Here is a 15,217-nt window from a genome sequence, read left to right on the forward strand (position 1 = left end):
ACAATCCATATTTTAATGGTTGTTAGTCTCAGAGTTAAGCCATAGTTATCAGTTTTGCCATCCACACCTTTAGTCAGGTGTACTTCAATTTTCTTCCTGATCTTCTAATTCTCTTCAAAGTTTGCTGCTTATTCATATAACATCCGTGTTATATTTTTCATTTAAACTCGGCAGGTATTTATGTTGCCAAATTGCAGCAGTTCACTGCATCTGGCTCCATATCGCTTGGAAAATTCTATTGTATACTTTTAAACTGCTCTTTCCTAATTTGGTATTGTAAGTTTTCCCCTTGTATCTCATTAAGCTATACATCTGCATCCTTAGGATATACAGATTACTCAATCTCTTGTTGACCTTTCTGTCCAATATGTCATTTGGAGTATTAGACTTGCAAAACACTTTTCATTCCATTCAAAATTGCCTAAATGCACATCCTGTTTGTTTCCCTATATACGGAAAATTAGCAAAACAATTTTTCCTGGGTAAATCATTGCTTGTAGTAATTACATAGATTTACTTTCCAACTTGCATGCTATTGATTTGCCAAACACTTTGAATTCTTCAATTATCAAGATGCTTGATTCTTTTGACGATGTGTACGGTATATTAATATATATCTGCTGTTGTGTGCCACCTTGTCCAATTCGGAAGAATGCCTTCCAGTGCCTTAATATTCTCTATGTGGATAACTCCTATTTTGTGAATAGTTGCTCAATTGTGTTTATTTTGTTTAGGCGGAAGCTGATGTATCCTCCTTGAATAGGCGTATCCAGCTGGTTGAGGAAGAGTTGGATCGTGCTCAGGAACGTCTGGCTACTGCCCTGCAAAAACTAGATGAAGCTGAAAAATCCGCAGATGAAAGTGAACGGTAAGACATAAATGACATGTCATAACCGTGACAACTGGTAGCTATGTTAACAATCTGAGAAGGCCCAAATCTGCTTTTTTTTTTTTTTTTTTTTAATTCCCTTCCTATCTGGAAAAGTTTGATGCTCAGTATTAATTGCTTTGTAGGCTTATCCAGGAGTTGTAAATTTGTGGCATACTGCATTAAAAAAAAAAAAGCCCCCTTGCCCTCAGTTTGCAGGCTAAGGATAGTAACCATGGAAAACTAAATATTACTGGTGTCGGAGATCTTGAAATAAAACACCAGTGCTCTGTAGGTCACCTGTGGAGTAAATGTTGACCTTTCATGGGAACTCTAATTGCCAACTTTAGACAGTACAAACAAAAGAGCACGAGGCACTAGGACCACATAATATATAGTGATATATGTTCTATGGTGATATATTGATCACCATAAAATTGACTCGTCTTTTAAGGCAAGAGATCTATTTTTACATGCAGGTGTGGCCAAAGTTGAATTTCTTTTCTTCAAAAGGCAATTGATGTTAGTGCAGTTGCAAGTTAAAAACTTGAGGTGGTTAAAAAATGTTGGCCAAATAAAAATGGGTTTGGATTCCTTCAGCTATCTTTTAATTCAATGGAATACAGTACCCTAAAATGTCTGTCATTTGTGCTTTGGTGTTGCTGGATTGTAAACGGGAATCAATGTTCTTGCTCTCTGTCAGCCAGAAGAAAGAATAATTTTTGTCTCCATTCACCAAGAATTGTTGACAGGTTGCAAGGGATCAATTGCCTATATAATTTGTATGCTAATGTGTGATCTGTATCTGCATTGTGCGACTGCAGAGAAGCTGCTGTAATCTATCTGCATGATCAAATATTTATTTAAAAATTCAAAGATTTTTAGCACAGATAGACACAGATGCTGGAGTAATTCAGCGGGACAGGCAGCATCTCTGGAGAGAAGGAATGTGTGACGTTTCGGGTCGAGACCCGTCAGAAGATTTTTAGCATGTTCTCAAATTTTCAATGGTCTGCAAAAACATTTGAATATTCTTACATTTTTTTCTATGTCGGCATCTTATAATTGGACGCATGTCTTTTTTTTCTCTCTGCAGGGGAATGAAGGTCGTGGAGAGTAAAGTCTTAAAAGCGGAAGAGATAATGGAAATGCAAGAGATGCAGCTGAAGGAAGCTAAACATATTGCCGAGGAAGCAGACCGCAAATATGAAGAGGTGAATTTTTTCCCTGCCTTGTTTGTCCTCTATATGTAACACTCGTCCAGGTAAATATTGTTAATGTGCAATTTGGCACGCCATTCTGGAGATAATGCAGTGATTTAATTCTGTGTTTTCTTTTTGCCTGCTGATGAGTTTGGAGCTGTGGGGAGGTTCATTCCAAGCAGTTACTAATATCTACAGCATGTTCCTTTTGAGGAACCATGCCAACTAGTTTTGTTTTTCCTGCTTATTGCATTACAGTTGGCCTTGGCACCAAAAGCTGAGATTTATTAACTATGCAGACAGGATTTAGCTGGATTTTTGGATTTCATGGATGCAATCTTGGATTTTGGCATTGTTCATGTGACATGTGCCTGTTGGAGGGCCTGATTTCTGTCGACTGTCAGTCTTAAGCGTGTAGTGTTAAGTTGGACCAAATGCTATGTGGTATTTTTTAGTTATATTAAGGTTTTGTTTGCAGGTAGCACGGAAACTTATCATCCTTGAAAGTGAGCAGGAGCGAACTGAGGAGCGGGCTGAGCACTCGGAAAGGTAACTTTGAATTCTGTGAACTTTTGTTAGAAAGAGGTTCCACAAGTGTACCAAGCACTGTATAGTGTACAAGCAGAAAGTTGATGGCGTTTGATATGAAAGCAGTGACCTAGTCCACTGAATTCGCTCCTTCTGTGAACGAGGGTGTTTGATAGTTAGCATGGACCCGGCGAGCCAAAGGGCCTGTTTTTCCTGCAGTACGACTCAAAATCAACAGGTTCTTTTTAAACACTTATCTGTGTTCTGAGACAGAGATTGTATTGGGTGGATATGTCATCTATGGATGTATTCCTTCCCTGCCATCTTTCTTGTGCCACCATACCGCCTGCGTCACTGATTAAGTAACTATCCCTGCACCACTCTATTCTCCTTCCCCACTCCCACAAAACAATTGATCAAAGCGTAAACAGTGTGTCATTCAGCTACAGTGTTGGTGAGAAGAGCACCTGATACTGCTGCTTGATGACGTGTTTCCGAACAGCAATCGGAAATCTAAAAACCATGGCTGGCTTTATTTGATTCCCCCCCCCATGGGATCTGCACCCCTATTCCACCCACATTCACCCAATTCCCTTTTCACCAATCTTGCTCAGATGTAAAATGAAATGGAAGACAATATAATCTTGAGTTAGGTTTGACATTTAATAGACATCGTGATGGATACTTTATCCATTTTATCTCGTGATCCTCTGATTTTTGGCGCCCAGAAATCTATTACACTTGGGACCTTCCTGCGCGCATGGTTCAGCTTCATGCTAGATAGATTTGTTTAACCATTGTATGTTTATAAATTGTCATGTAACTCTGTGTAGCGTAGAAACATAGAAAATAGGTGCAGGAGTAGGCCATTCGGCCCTTCGAGCCTGCACCACCATTCAATATGATCATGGCTGATCATCCAACTCAGTATCCCGTACCTGCCTTCTCTCCATACCCCCTGAGCCCCTTAGCCACAAGGGCCACATCTAACTCCCTCTTAAATATAGCCAATGAACTGGCCTCAACTACCATCTGTGGCAGAGAATTCCACAAATTCTTCACTGTGATAAATATTTTTCTCATCTCGGTCCTAAAAGACTTCCCCCTTATCCTTAAACAGTGACCCCTTGTTCTGGACTTCCCCAACATTGGGAACAATCTTCCTGCATCTAGCCTGTCCAACCCCTTAAGAATTTTGTACGTTTCTATAAGATTCCCCCCCCCCCCCCCCCCCCCCCAAAAATCTTCTAAATTATTAGTGAGTACAAGCCAAGTCTATCCAGTCTTCATATGAAAGCCCTGACATCCCAGGAATCGGTCTGGTGAACCTTCTCTGTACTCCCTCTATGGCAAGAATGTCTTTCCTCAGATTAGGAGACCAAAACTGTACGCAATACTCCAGGTGTGGTCTCACCAAGACCCCGTACAACAGCAGTAGAACCTCCCTGCTCCTATACACAAATCCTTTTGCTATGGAAGCAAGCACTCCTGCTCTTCTCTCCCTCCACCTGTCCTGCGTGCAGGATAATATATCAGCTGGAGAATGTTGCATGAGCTGATAATAGGAGTGGAAAGTGCTGTCTGAACCACGGGTAGATAATTTGAAGTGTGTTTTCAACAGCTTTCTGTGAAACTGATCCACTCATCCATATTTTTATTCTTGAAGCATGCTCCATCTGAACTCCGGTGGGGGAGAAAAGGTGGCAAGATGTTATTTTATTGCAAATGAATGCGAGGGAAGCTATGGTGATTAACATGATTTGAAATGGTGTTTGTATTTTGACGTCTGCTGGTAGTTTATTGAAGCACGAGGGGTGTAATTGTGACAGTTTTATATTTGACAGTATAACTGTATTTTATTGGATTATTGGTCTAACTACTTTCTGGGATAATGATTGAAATAATTATTGCATCAGATCCCCCTCGTCTTAAAAGTTGAAACAATATTATCACAATCCAAAATGTAATACTTTTTTTGTTCTGCTTTGATTTTGGCAGATTTCAGTTAATTAGCCAGCTACTTCTATTTGACATTAAATTTCCATTGCCATTTAAACTAATACAATTTGATCCTGCTACTAGGAGACTGTAGAACGAATCTTGAATGGTAGACAAGATCGGGTCATTCAGTCTTTATGCCTGTTATGCTGCTCAGCAAGACTGGATTGATCATTTATTTCCACAGTAAATATTGTGGGTAATGGTAGTAGCCCCAGTTTTTTTTCTTTCTGTCTCAGCCATGTTTCCAGATCCATATTTCAGGATGAAAATTAGTTTGTGGTTCCCCAAGTGCCAGCATATTTTTCAAATTTTATTGGTGGTTAGTCCTGAGCTGGCTCAATGCCAACTTGGAAAGTCTTGCCAACTTGCAATTGTTCAGTTCTGTCAATTGGTCGACTCTAGTCTGAGTCCAGATCAAACATGGTACCTGCTCTGCATTCATTGACTTAAGTTATTGGAAAATGTAATTGGACTTAACCCAAGTATCTTTTTTTTCTATTCTTGTGGTACACGGTAATACCCAATTTACATATTACTTGTTTGGCTCTCAAACTTGCTACTTTTACAGTTGATTTGGATCAAATGCAATTCAACTGAACAAGTTTCAAATTAACTAAGTCGTTGTATGATGGCGTGTGGCCCTTGGGCTACTATCCTGTGCAACAAAATTAATGCATCTTTTAGGTGTCCCAGGAATTAGTAAATACTTTTTAATTTCGAATGTTGGATCTGTTACAGTAGTTATTTCAATTCCCATGTTATTCTGTATAATTTGGTGAATGTACTAATGACAGCGGGCACATGGTTTTCTTTTCCCCTGTTGAATTGCATGCTGAATACTCCCTGGGATTTGTCCCCTTTATTGTGGATTAACTCAGTCGGGGCCGGCATATGGACGAGGAACTTAAAGTAATGGACCAAAGCTTGAAATCGTTAATGGCCTCAGAGGAAGAGGTATTACTCCCAGAAATCAACTAGCTACTTCCTGTTTCCTCTCTATCTTTGTTTTCTCTGTGAGGAAAATATTAAAGCTACATTCTTTGCATTCTTTTCTGCTGCTGCTGTTCTGCTTCCCTGATGGTTTGTGTGTTACTGGTTTTTCCCCCAGTGGAGACCCATAGCAGCTGAATTCTGGAATCGAGATGTGGCTTCAATACTTTCTGTGGCCTTTAAGTAGTCTTGGGCCTTGTTACCACTCATTGGAGTTGGTAAATGTCAATTCTTTGAGATTTGCTAACAGTGTGGAAATTGAACCGATTAGTTAAAATTATGAATTGATTTTTGTCCCCACCATTATATATGACGGGTAAGTATCCCAATTATTTAGTTTTTGAACATACTTGGTAAGTTGGGGCCTAAATTCTAAAAGCCAGTAATGTTTGCTTGCTATGGGTTTCTTACTACTTTCTGCACATTCTCAACCTCCTTCTTTCCCAAACCAAACTATCTTGTTCTGAACAGTAAATGTGCTGAGATTGAAGAAGAATTGAAAAATGTGACCAACAGCCTGAAGTCTTTGGAAGCACAAACTGAAAAGGTAGGAGCATTCCAAACACAACTGCTTTTAAAGCCAAGGTATCCCTATTTCTACACTGGTTTCAAAATTGACTAGAACTCTTTGTGCAACATTGAACTGATAACCCATTGGTAACCCTCTGTGCTGGCAGCATACCATGATGCAAAGCACTAGAAGAAAGTCAATGTTCATATCACTTGGATTGTGGACACCCACGGTGGGAAATGAGGTGACGTTCCTCTAGTTTGTGTTGGGCCTCACTGGAAGTGTGGAAGTCTGGGGACAGATGGTCAATATGGAGATGGGAAGGGTATTTGAAGTTGGATGCACTGGGAGGTCAGAATAGCAGTGGGTGGCGTGGGTGCCTAGTGTGCACTTGGTTTCGCTAATGTGGGGGAGACCACATTAGCAGCACTGAATGCAGTATACAAGCTTGTAGGAGTGCACGTGCTTCTTTGACTTGGACGGGCTTTTGCGTTACTTGGTGGTGGTGAGGGAGGAGGTGCAGGGTAAGAATGAACATACTAGAGTCATTATTGGCTAATTATTCATAACAGAACTTCACTAATTACTAGAGAATGTCCAAAATTAGAAGTGAAATTTAATCTTCAATACTCTTTGTGGTAATCTTCACCACACAGTCAACTACATGCAGTCTTGATTCTAGAGCGGTAGCAACCAAAATTGAATTTGTATGTGGGGTATCATTTGTTTTTATTGCAATATATTCAATTCGGCTATTAAACTACTCTAAATATTTATAGTTTTCCATAATGTAACCAATGCAGAAGGTATCAAGAGTGGCCATACAAAATTGTCATGTATAAAATGTTCATGTTGTAGTAGTCAAAGTTGTGAAGTGTGGTTGATATGTTAAATGTGTTTTTAAAATATGGGGATACCTTGTGCTTTAGTTATCTTGGAGCTGATTTAAAACCTTTGGAGCAATGGAGAAATTGTTAGCTTTTTCCTTCAATCCATTTTTATCTGCAACTCTTCTGTTGGCTTGGGATACAGTACAGGGCTGAATTGAACAAAATAACACCTTAATTTCCTGAATCTCTGCCATTTTATTTGTCGCCCTGCTTTGGGGTGATTTGATTCAATATTGGTGTTTATTGAAATGCCCTGGACATTTCTCAAACCATCATTGTCCTTTCTCACCTCCTTTCTGTATTCTTATGTAATGTTTTTAAATGTTTGCAATTTGTTTAATTTCTGACTGAAAAAGCAATATAGCTCTGAGCTCTGTGTTGATTCCCATGTCCTTCATATTATCATTTTATCAGCAGTATCTCGATCCATAATGTGCATCGAACCCCATTTTCTTTTTTTTTTTTTACCCTGCGCAAGTTGTGTGTTTTCAATAACCAGTGCAATAAATTGCCAATGGACCCACACGGTACCATCAAGAATTTTTGATTTGATCTTTCTTTAAATCATTGCTCCCTGACATGGTAATAAACATTGACTACACCTCTGAAGTTAAGATCGGATTGAAAACTTGAGTAGCTTTGAGAATCACCTTCAGGTGTCCTTGCACACCTACTGCTTCATGCCATTTGTTACAGCTAATGTAAGCTTTCAATATAAATTCAGTGGAAAAGGACTCCTGAATAAAGTATTTGATTTAAAATTAATGCAGGCAAATTGTTAAACTGAGAGCTAATCCCCAAAAGACTAAATTTTGTGGCAGCTTCTACCTCGTGCATCCCAGAGAGAAACCAGCAACGTAAACTTGTAACTTTCCCCTTGCCCCAAAAATATAAAATTACCACCAGTCGTGGCTAATTTTTGTCTGTAAAAGTTTCCACCATTCGTTTACCTTCCTGCCCCAATGCCTTGCTATCAATTTGCTTGTTCAGCAGAATGGCACAGAGCTGTTAATGATGATTTCAGAACTGTAATATTGTTTACATGTTTGACATCGAGCATTTGCAAAACTGCTTCCTTAGCATCGAGGGCGTATTGGGCTATGTTTCTAAAATGATGCATTTATTTCAATGGGAATTGGGAGGGCATTGGTGGGGCTTGATTAAATCTGCATGCTATTCCATTTCCCTTTAAAAAGTCATATAATGCTGTAATTTATCTCATCTCTTTTAAATGTATATTTATCTGCCAGTATGCTTCAAAAGAAGATAAATATGAAGAAGAAATCAAGCTGTTAACAGATAAGCTAAAAGAGGTGAGTGATGTGCAATCTAATCCAGTCACATTCAAAGAATAATATTGGCTGCAAGTATGGTGCTGAGAGAATTTTTACTGCTACCCCCCTCCCCTCCCACAGTGAGGGAAGCCGAAACACAGGATGAGATTTTCCAAATGGGGGTTTGTCTGAAATCTGATGACGTAGATTGTGGATCTAACCATCAATGTTATAACTGTATACAAAACAATGGATTTCCGCCTAGACTGGGTTCTTTTCTAAAACAGCGCCTTTGTAGTGTTGTAGAACAGAGGGATCTAGGAGTACAGGTGCACGGTTCCTTGAAGGTGGAGTTGCAGGTAGATAAGGTGTTCAAAAGGGGCTTTTGGAATTTTGGCCTTCATCAGACAGAGTATTGAGTCTAGAAGTTGGGAGGTCATGTTGCAGTTATATAAGACGCTGGTGACTGCATTTAGAATATTGTGTTCAGTTCTAGACACCATGTTATAGGAAAGATGTTGTCAAGCTTGGAAGGGTTCAGAAAAGATTTACGAGGATGTTGCCAGGACAAGAGGGTGTGAGCTATAGGGAGAGGTTGAGTAGGCTGGGTCTCTATTCCATGGACGCAGGAGGATAAGTGGTGATCTTATAGAGGTGTGTAAGATCATGAGAGGAATAGACCGGGTAGATGCACAGTCTCTTGCCCAGAATAGGGGAATCGAGGACCAGAGGACATAGGTTCAAGGGGAAGGGGAAAAGATTTAATTGGAATCCAAGGGATAACTTTTTCCACGCAAAAGGTGGTGGGTGTATGGAACAAGCTGGCAGAGGAGGTAGTTGGGGCTGGGACTATCCCATTGTTTTAGAGACAGACATGTATATGGATAGGACAGGTTTGGAGGGATATGGACCAAGCACAGGCAAGTGGGACTAGTGTAACTGGGACATTGTTGGCCAGTGTGGGCAAGTTGGATCGAAGGGCTTGTTTCCATAGAAACATTGAAAATAGGTGCAGGAGGAGGCCATTCGGCCCTTTGAGCCAGCACCGCCTTTCATTGTGACCATGGCTGATTGTCCCCAATCAATAACCCGTGCCTGCCTTCTCCCCATATCCCTTGATTTCACCAGCCGCTAAAGCTCTAACTCTCGCTTAAATCCATCCAGTGATTTGGCCTCCACTGCCCTCTGTGGCAGGGAATTCCACAAATTCACAACTCTCTGGGTGAAAATGTTTTTTCTGTATCACTGTGACTCTAAATACTGATAAGTCTGGTATTTGACCAAATACTGATAAGCCTGGTATTTGACCAAATTAAGGAAAATTCTAAGATCTTGTGCTTAAATTCTACAACATCAGTGCAAATGCATAGGATAAAGCTTTTCTTTATACCTCAGCACATGTGACAATAAACTAAACTCAATGCAGTTAAATGTTGCAGGGAACATAATCATGCGGTTTATAGTGTCACTTTCCAACGTGAAGAAAAGGTTCAACTGTTCACTGGCCTTGAACCTTTTTGATATTTTTCCATCAAGGTGTCTTGGGCAAGTCCATGAATTCTTTGCCATTGTAATGTGCATTGTTGAACAGGCTGTGGCATGTGGCAATCTGCCGGCATTGTTTTCAGAGTGAATTAAGACGGTTGGGAGATCAATGGATAACAAATAAGAAGCAAAGTATCAAAAGCAATGTCTTTAACCTCTCTTACAGGCTGAAACGAGGGCTGAGTTTGCTGAAAGATCTGTAGCAAAATTGGAGAAGGCAATTGATGAATTGGAAGGTAATATTTTGCTTCATAAACTTTTATTTGTGCTACCTTCTTAGTTTACTTAAAGTTTAATATATATATTTATTAATATTTGAGTGGAACTAAACTCTTAGAATTATCAATGAATAACTGCAAGACCATACCTCTAGCTTTTTTCAATAAATATTTCCACTTCTGCCTCAATGATGATTGGATGGTCATTGATCAAGCAGTATGAAGTGTCCCTGCGGAGGAGAGTAAACACGGTTGCAATTAACCAAATTGGATCGGTTCTGTTTTTGTGAAGAAAAGATGAATTTTTCCGCATGGTCAGGCCGATGCCAGTGTTATATCAGTATTGGTACAGTTCGGATAGAAGCTAATTCTGAAGGTGTTTGTTACAGCAAGATTTTGATTGATCCCATAGTTTTTACCTGCTGTATCATTTCTTGATATCCTGTGGAGTTAATAACATTTTCTGTAACCTGATTTCTGTGGTAGTAGGGATCTAGAAAGGAAGTTGATCATCCAGAGTCCCTGGTTCTATGTGGTTACAAATGCTTCACTTTTGTTTTTACTTTTGTATGCTGGTATCCCAACTGTTTAGGATGTGAATGCTTTTCTGGTTGTCTACTTCTGTTTGGCTATTTAATTATCCAGCATTAATGTAGGAATGAGGGGGGGTCATTGATCTTGTATGATTACATAGCTCTATCTATTGCATGCTGCTTTTAAAATTAGTGCATGTGGCCCTAAGGTACACCTTTGAAAATTTGGTTTCTAATTTTAAAACTGCTCCTGACATGTTCTAGTGCAATTTTTATTGAGCCAGGATTAGTGGTTTTGGTTATCCTGGACTGGGGATACATTTGCTGATATCTACTGTGCGCCACTCTGTGGTACAGTGGTTGAGTTGCTGCCTTTTACAGCGCTTGCAGTGCCAGAGACCTGGGTTCGATCCCAACTACGGGTGCTGCCTGTACAGAATTTGTATGTTCTCCCCGTGACCTGCGTGGGTTTTCTGCAAGATCTTTGATTTCCTCCCACACTCCAAAGATGTGCAGGATTAGGATTGTAGGTTAATTTGGCTTGATATAAATGTAAATGTTTAAAAAAATTGTCCCTAGTGTTAACGTGTGGGTATCGCTGGTCGGTGTGGACCTGGTGGGCCGAAGAACCTGTTTCCACGCTATATCTCTAAAATGAAAAACTACTAAACTGATGGCTCACAAATCCCCATGGGTGTCTGGCTGTGGGCTGATGGATTGGTTGAGTATATCCCATTTGATATCCATGATATAGTAGCTGATATGAGGACAGCACTTTGCTCACCCAGTATGATACTGTCTTACCATTCTTGTCTGCAGATGTATTTACAGCTGCAAGATTGGCAGGCCCAAGGTCAAATAGGTTACCATGTTTAGGTTTGCTGATCATCTGTTGCAGTCAGTCATATAATTAAATCCTTCAGAATTCTATCAGCCAAGTTGGAGTCAGTGTCCATTGAAGCTTGTCCATTCCAGGAGGAATTCAATATCCATTTATTTGGTGATGTGTCCAAATCTTGTGATATGGTGGAGCCAAGATTCATCAACTAAGCAAGCACGGTATGGAAAAACCAGGTGCTGGTTTTCCTTGCCCATGGTAGATCTAATGTACTCTAGACCACAGTCATGTTGAGGGCTGCCTGTATCCTCTTGTGCCATCCTCGCAAGAAATATTCTGCTTGTGAGACTGATATATTAAGGGGGGTTTGCAGTGGAGGATCTGCCATGCTGCCTGTGGGATTGTTCTCAACTTCACAACCTCAATTGGAGCAACTTGGTGTTGGTAATTTGTCCCCATTGATGTAAGTTTTGTTCTTTGCTTTACTATTATGACTATAATGCAACCCAATAGCTTGCCAGGCCATTTCACAGGGCAGGTAAGCAGACTATTGCAGCTCAGGAATTGTGTACAGGTAATAATAACACATGTCCTTCCCAAAGCATGAAAGTAAATCAGATTTTTGCATCAACTTTTTTGTTTAGGGCGTCATTAATACTTTTTGAATTTGAGATTATTTTCACTTGCACTCTAGTGGTTGTAATCTGTTTTGGGACACAATTTATTATATATAAGATTGCCCAATAACACGTACTATACTTGAATAAGTATTTTGCACATTTTGAATGACTGAATTGTTTTTAATTGAGTGGATTTTTGTTTTCTGGACTTTCAATGGTAAGATCATTTATGGAGAACGTGTTAATTTAAGAGAACCTTAAACCATTTCTTAATGCTTGCAGTGCATTTGAAATGTGTTGGAGTTACAGTTCCATATACAGAAAGGGGGGGGTGGGGGTGAGGAGAAATTCAATTGGTCTAAAAGTACTGAAGCAATTATCTCACCTGATAAAGTAATAATAAATGTAACTAAAGAGATAGCCAACACAAACTTTTAAAATCCTCCTTTTCACCCATGCAACTCATGGTGAAATGGTGCTCTCTGGATTTGTGTCCCTGATGAATTTCTCGGTCCCTGATGAACTTATGCAAGAGGTTAGTTGTAGACCTAGTCCAGCCAAAGACTTTTCTCTTTTGAAGTATCTTTCAGATTCTATTCTTTTAACCAACAATGCTTTCCTTTGTATATGTACTTTTCTTTCTTATGAATAGTTTAAACCTGTTGTTAAAAACAGGTGATCTGTTCCACATGACTAACACTCCTCTTTCTTCTTTCGTCTGCTATCACTGATGGTGTTTCAATAGAACGCTTCAGACAGGAGGTAGAGAGAAATCGTCTTCTCAATAGTGAACTCAGGGTTGTCCTGAATGAACTTAACAACTGACTTTATTTATCTTGAAGATATGCCAAAAAAACTTGTTCTGCTGTCTTGCCTAACATTTTTTAATGAATGATAATACTATTTCTGTTTCATACCTACTCACAGCATTATTTTGCATGTCTGTCTTTAAAGAAATAGAAACAACATTTATTTGCACTCGAATGATCCAGCAGTGGGTTTTGAATTGATTCTGCTTTTCTGCCAACTCTGTTTCTCTTGAATGAAAGACTAATATCAGCGCAGTGAACGCAAATGTGACGTGGGGTGCGGTAACAAGCCACCACTCAGTTTTATTTAATTAATCTATCCGGAGGCTCACTCTTTCAAATGTGTTCTTGTAAAATAAACATTCCTGCACTCTGTATTGCCAGATAAAATGTATGTGCGTTATAAAATGCAGCCGTTTAGAATTTTTCTACATTTGGGAAATCCTTGGAGTAATAAAGATCTGTGCATTTTTGCAGCCCAAGTTATAAAATGATTTGGCCTCAGGCTAATAACACGGTTGTGTAATTGAGTGAAGATGAAGTGAGGCTCTGCTTGCAAAAGGAAATGTAGCATGGTGCATTAAGGGGGAAGAAACTAAAATAACAAAATGTTTGTAATTTTAAAACATTCTATTGTGATTCACAAACGTGTTAATCGGTTCTAAATTGCCTGCTTTGAAGTGTTTAATGTTACTGTGAGAATGTTTTACATTTGTGTTTTTGTTTGAAAAAAAACTGTTCATGTTTTCATTTAAATTTCAATTCTCATTTTTCTTTTTCCATGATTCAATAGACAAACTGGCCCGGGCCAAAGAAGAGAATGTGGGCATTCATCAGGTGCTTGAGCAGACTCTAGTGGATCTGAGCCACTTATAATAGTTGGGGGAAAAAAAATAAAAAAAGCTTTTACATGCCACGAGTGCCCATGGTATAACATCTTCTGTGTAAGCACTGAAAACCACCAGCCAAAGTGTGACACACAACATGGGGATTAGAACAACAAAATAATATAGGCTCAGCATTTGTCTTGAAACCAATAAATTGCAAGGGGAAAATCTTTCTTTTAAAACTTTAACCGCAGTGTGGGAACGGTTTTTCTTGTTGACTGTCCTGCCCTCTCCACCACAATAAATGGAGAGATTTTGACACTTATGCCATAGATGTAGTTGTTATAACTGTATTTGCTTTTACTTTCAAATCTCTGTTTGATGGCTTCCATTCTTCACAAGCTTTTTTTTTTGTGTGCTAAATGTATTGGTGAAACAAACTATTGCCATAAATGCATTTAAGAGTATTTGACAAGATGCTGGATAACACAAATAAAATTGAAAAGAATGCACACCACTTTCTTTTCCAGCCCACTCCACCCCCTCCTGAGTTTTAATCTGCTGCAATTCAGAAATCTGAGATATTTTCAAATTTGTTAATTAGTAGTGGTTTGTGCCTCATTAGCACACATGAAAAAGTCAAAGCTTGTAAAGATGTGGCAAGGCCTGGTTTCTGATATCGGGACCACACTGGTAATTATTGGCAAATGTTGTTAATGTATCATACTGACCCAAGGTTACTGCTTGTAGACAATAAAACTGTCACTAGATATTGCTAATGGAAAGTCTATTGACTTACATTTTTAAATCAATGGAGATGCCACCATGACATTGTAAACCTTTTATATCATAAATAGTTGGAATTGTGAAAATATGTACATTTTTGACATAGATTTAAATTTTGAGCACAGATGGAGTTTTAACAACCATTTGCTCTTCTGTGATGCAACAGTTTCTTCTCCCTATGAATGTCCTTGGAATTCCACTTTATCCTATGCAATTATGTGTAAGCTCATTATTTGTACGGTTTATTAAACTTTGGAATAAAATTATCTCAAGTAGCGGTGTTGATTTCAAATCTGTGTATAATGTCTCCTGAAATGCTTTTCAGTGATAATCATAACCCATTGATTCTGATTGCACATCTTCTAAAGGAAGGAAATTCAAACTTTTCAGTTTATTTTGCAATGCACTGCTATCTTCCCAAATAAATTATGTCCAAGATCTCATAGCTCACCATATCAGTGTGCCACCTTAAAATATCAGTTGAAACTAAAATATCTCTGTGCCGTGCAATAGACATAAAACATTGAACAGTACAGCCCAAGAACAGGCCCGTTGGCCCACAATGTGTATGCAGAACATGATGACAGGACTGCACATTGAGAATAAATGCCCTTCAGGTAAAGGTAAAAGTATCCAACATTTTTTTAAAAGACTGTAAACACCTATTTTCTGTAGAAACGAGGAACAGCAGATGTTGGGTTACGAAAGAAGCCAGAGCTGGAGTAACTCAGCAGGTCAGGCAGCATCTCAGTGGAACATGAATAGGTGGCATTTCAG

The 15,217-nt window shown here is 39.1% G+C and overlaps 1 protein-coding gene across 5 annotated transcripts in view; it reads left to right on the top strand.

Moving 5' to 3' along the window:
* LOC129695715 (tropomyosin alpha-4 chain-like) overlaps window positions 1–14,715 on the top strand; it is an 81,484-nt gene extending 66,769 nt beyond the window's left edge. For 3 of the 5 annotated variants that reach the window (XM_055632944.1, XM_055632929.1, XM_055632913.1), the window contains 7 exons: window positions 735–868; window positions 1,965–2,082; window positions 2,549–2,619; window positions 6,061–6,136; window positions 8,241–8,303; window positions 9,976–10,045; window positions 13,621–14,715. In XM_055632944.1, coding sequence (XP_055488919.1) covers window positions 735–868; window positions 1,965–2,082; window positions 2,549–2,619; window positions 6,061–6,136; window positions 8,241–8,303; window positions 9,976–10,045; window positions 13,621–13,703 — 615 coding nt within the window. In that variant the 3' untranslated portion in view covers window positions 13,704–14,715. Of the gene's footprint in view, window positions 1–734; window positions 869–1,964; window positions 2,083–2,548; window positions 2,620–5,477; window positions 5,554–6,060; window positions 6,137–8,240; window positions 8,304–9,975; window positions 10,046–13,620 lie in introns of all 5 variants that reach the window. The other 2 variants (XM_055632936.1, XM_055632923.1) reach the window with 1 other exon arrangement.
* Window positions 14,716–15,217: the final 502 nt, after the last annotated feature.

Source organism: Leucoraja erinacea, chromosome 1, assembly GCF_028641065.1.
Source record: "Leucoraja erinacea ecotype New England chromosome 1, Leri_hhj_1, whole genome shotgun sequence".
NCBI lineage: Eukaryota > Metazoa > Chordata > Chondrichthyes > Rajiformes > Rajidae > Leucoraja > Leucoraja erinaceus.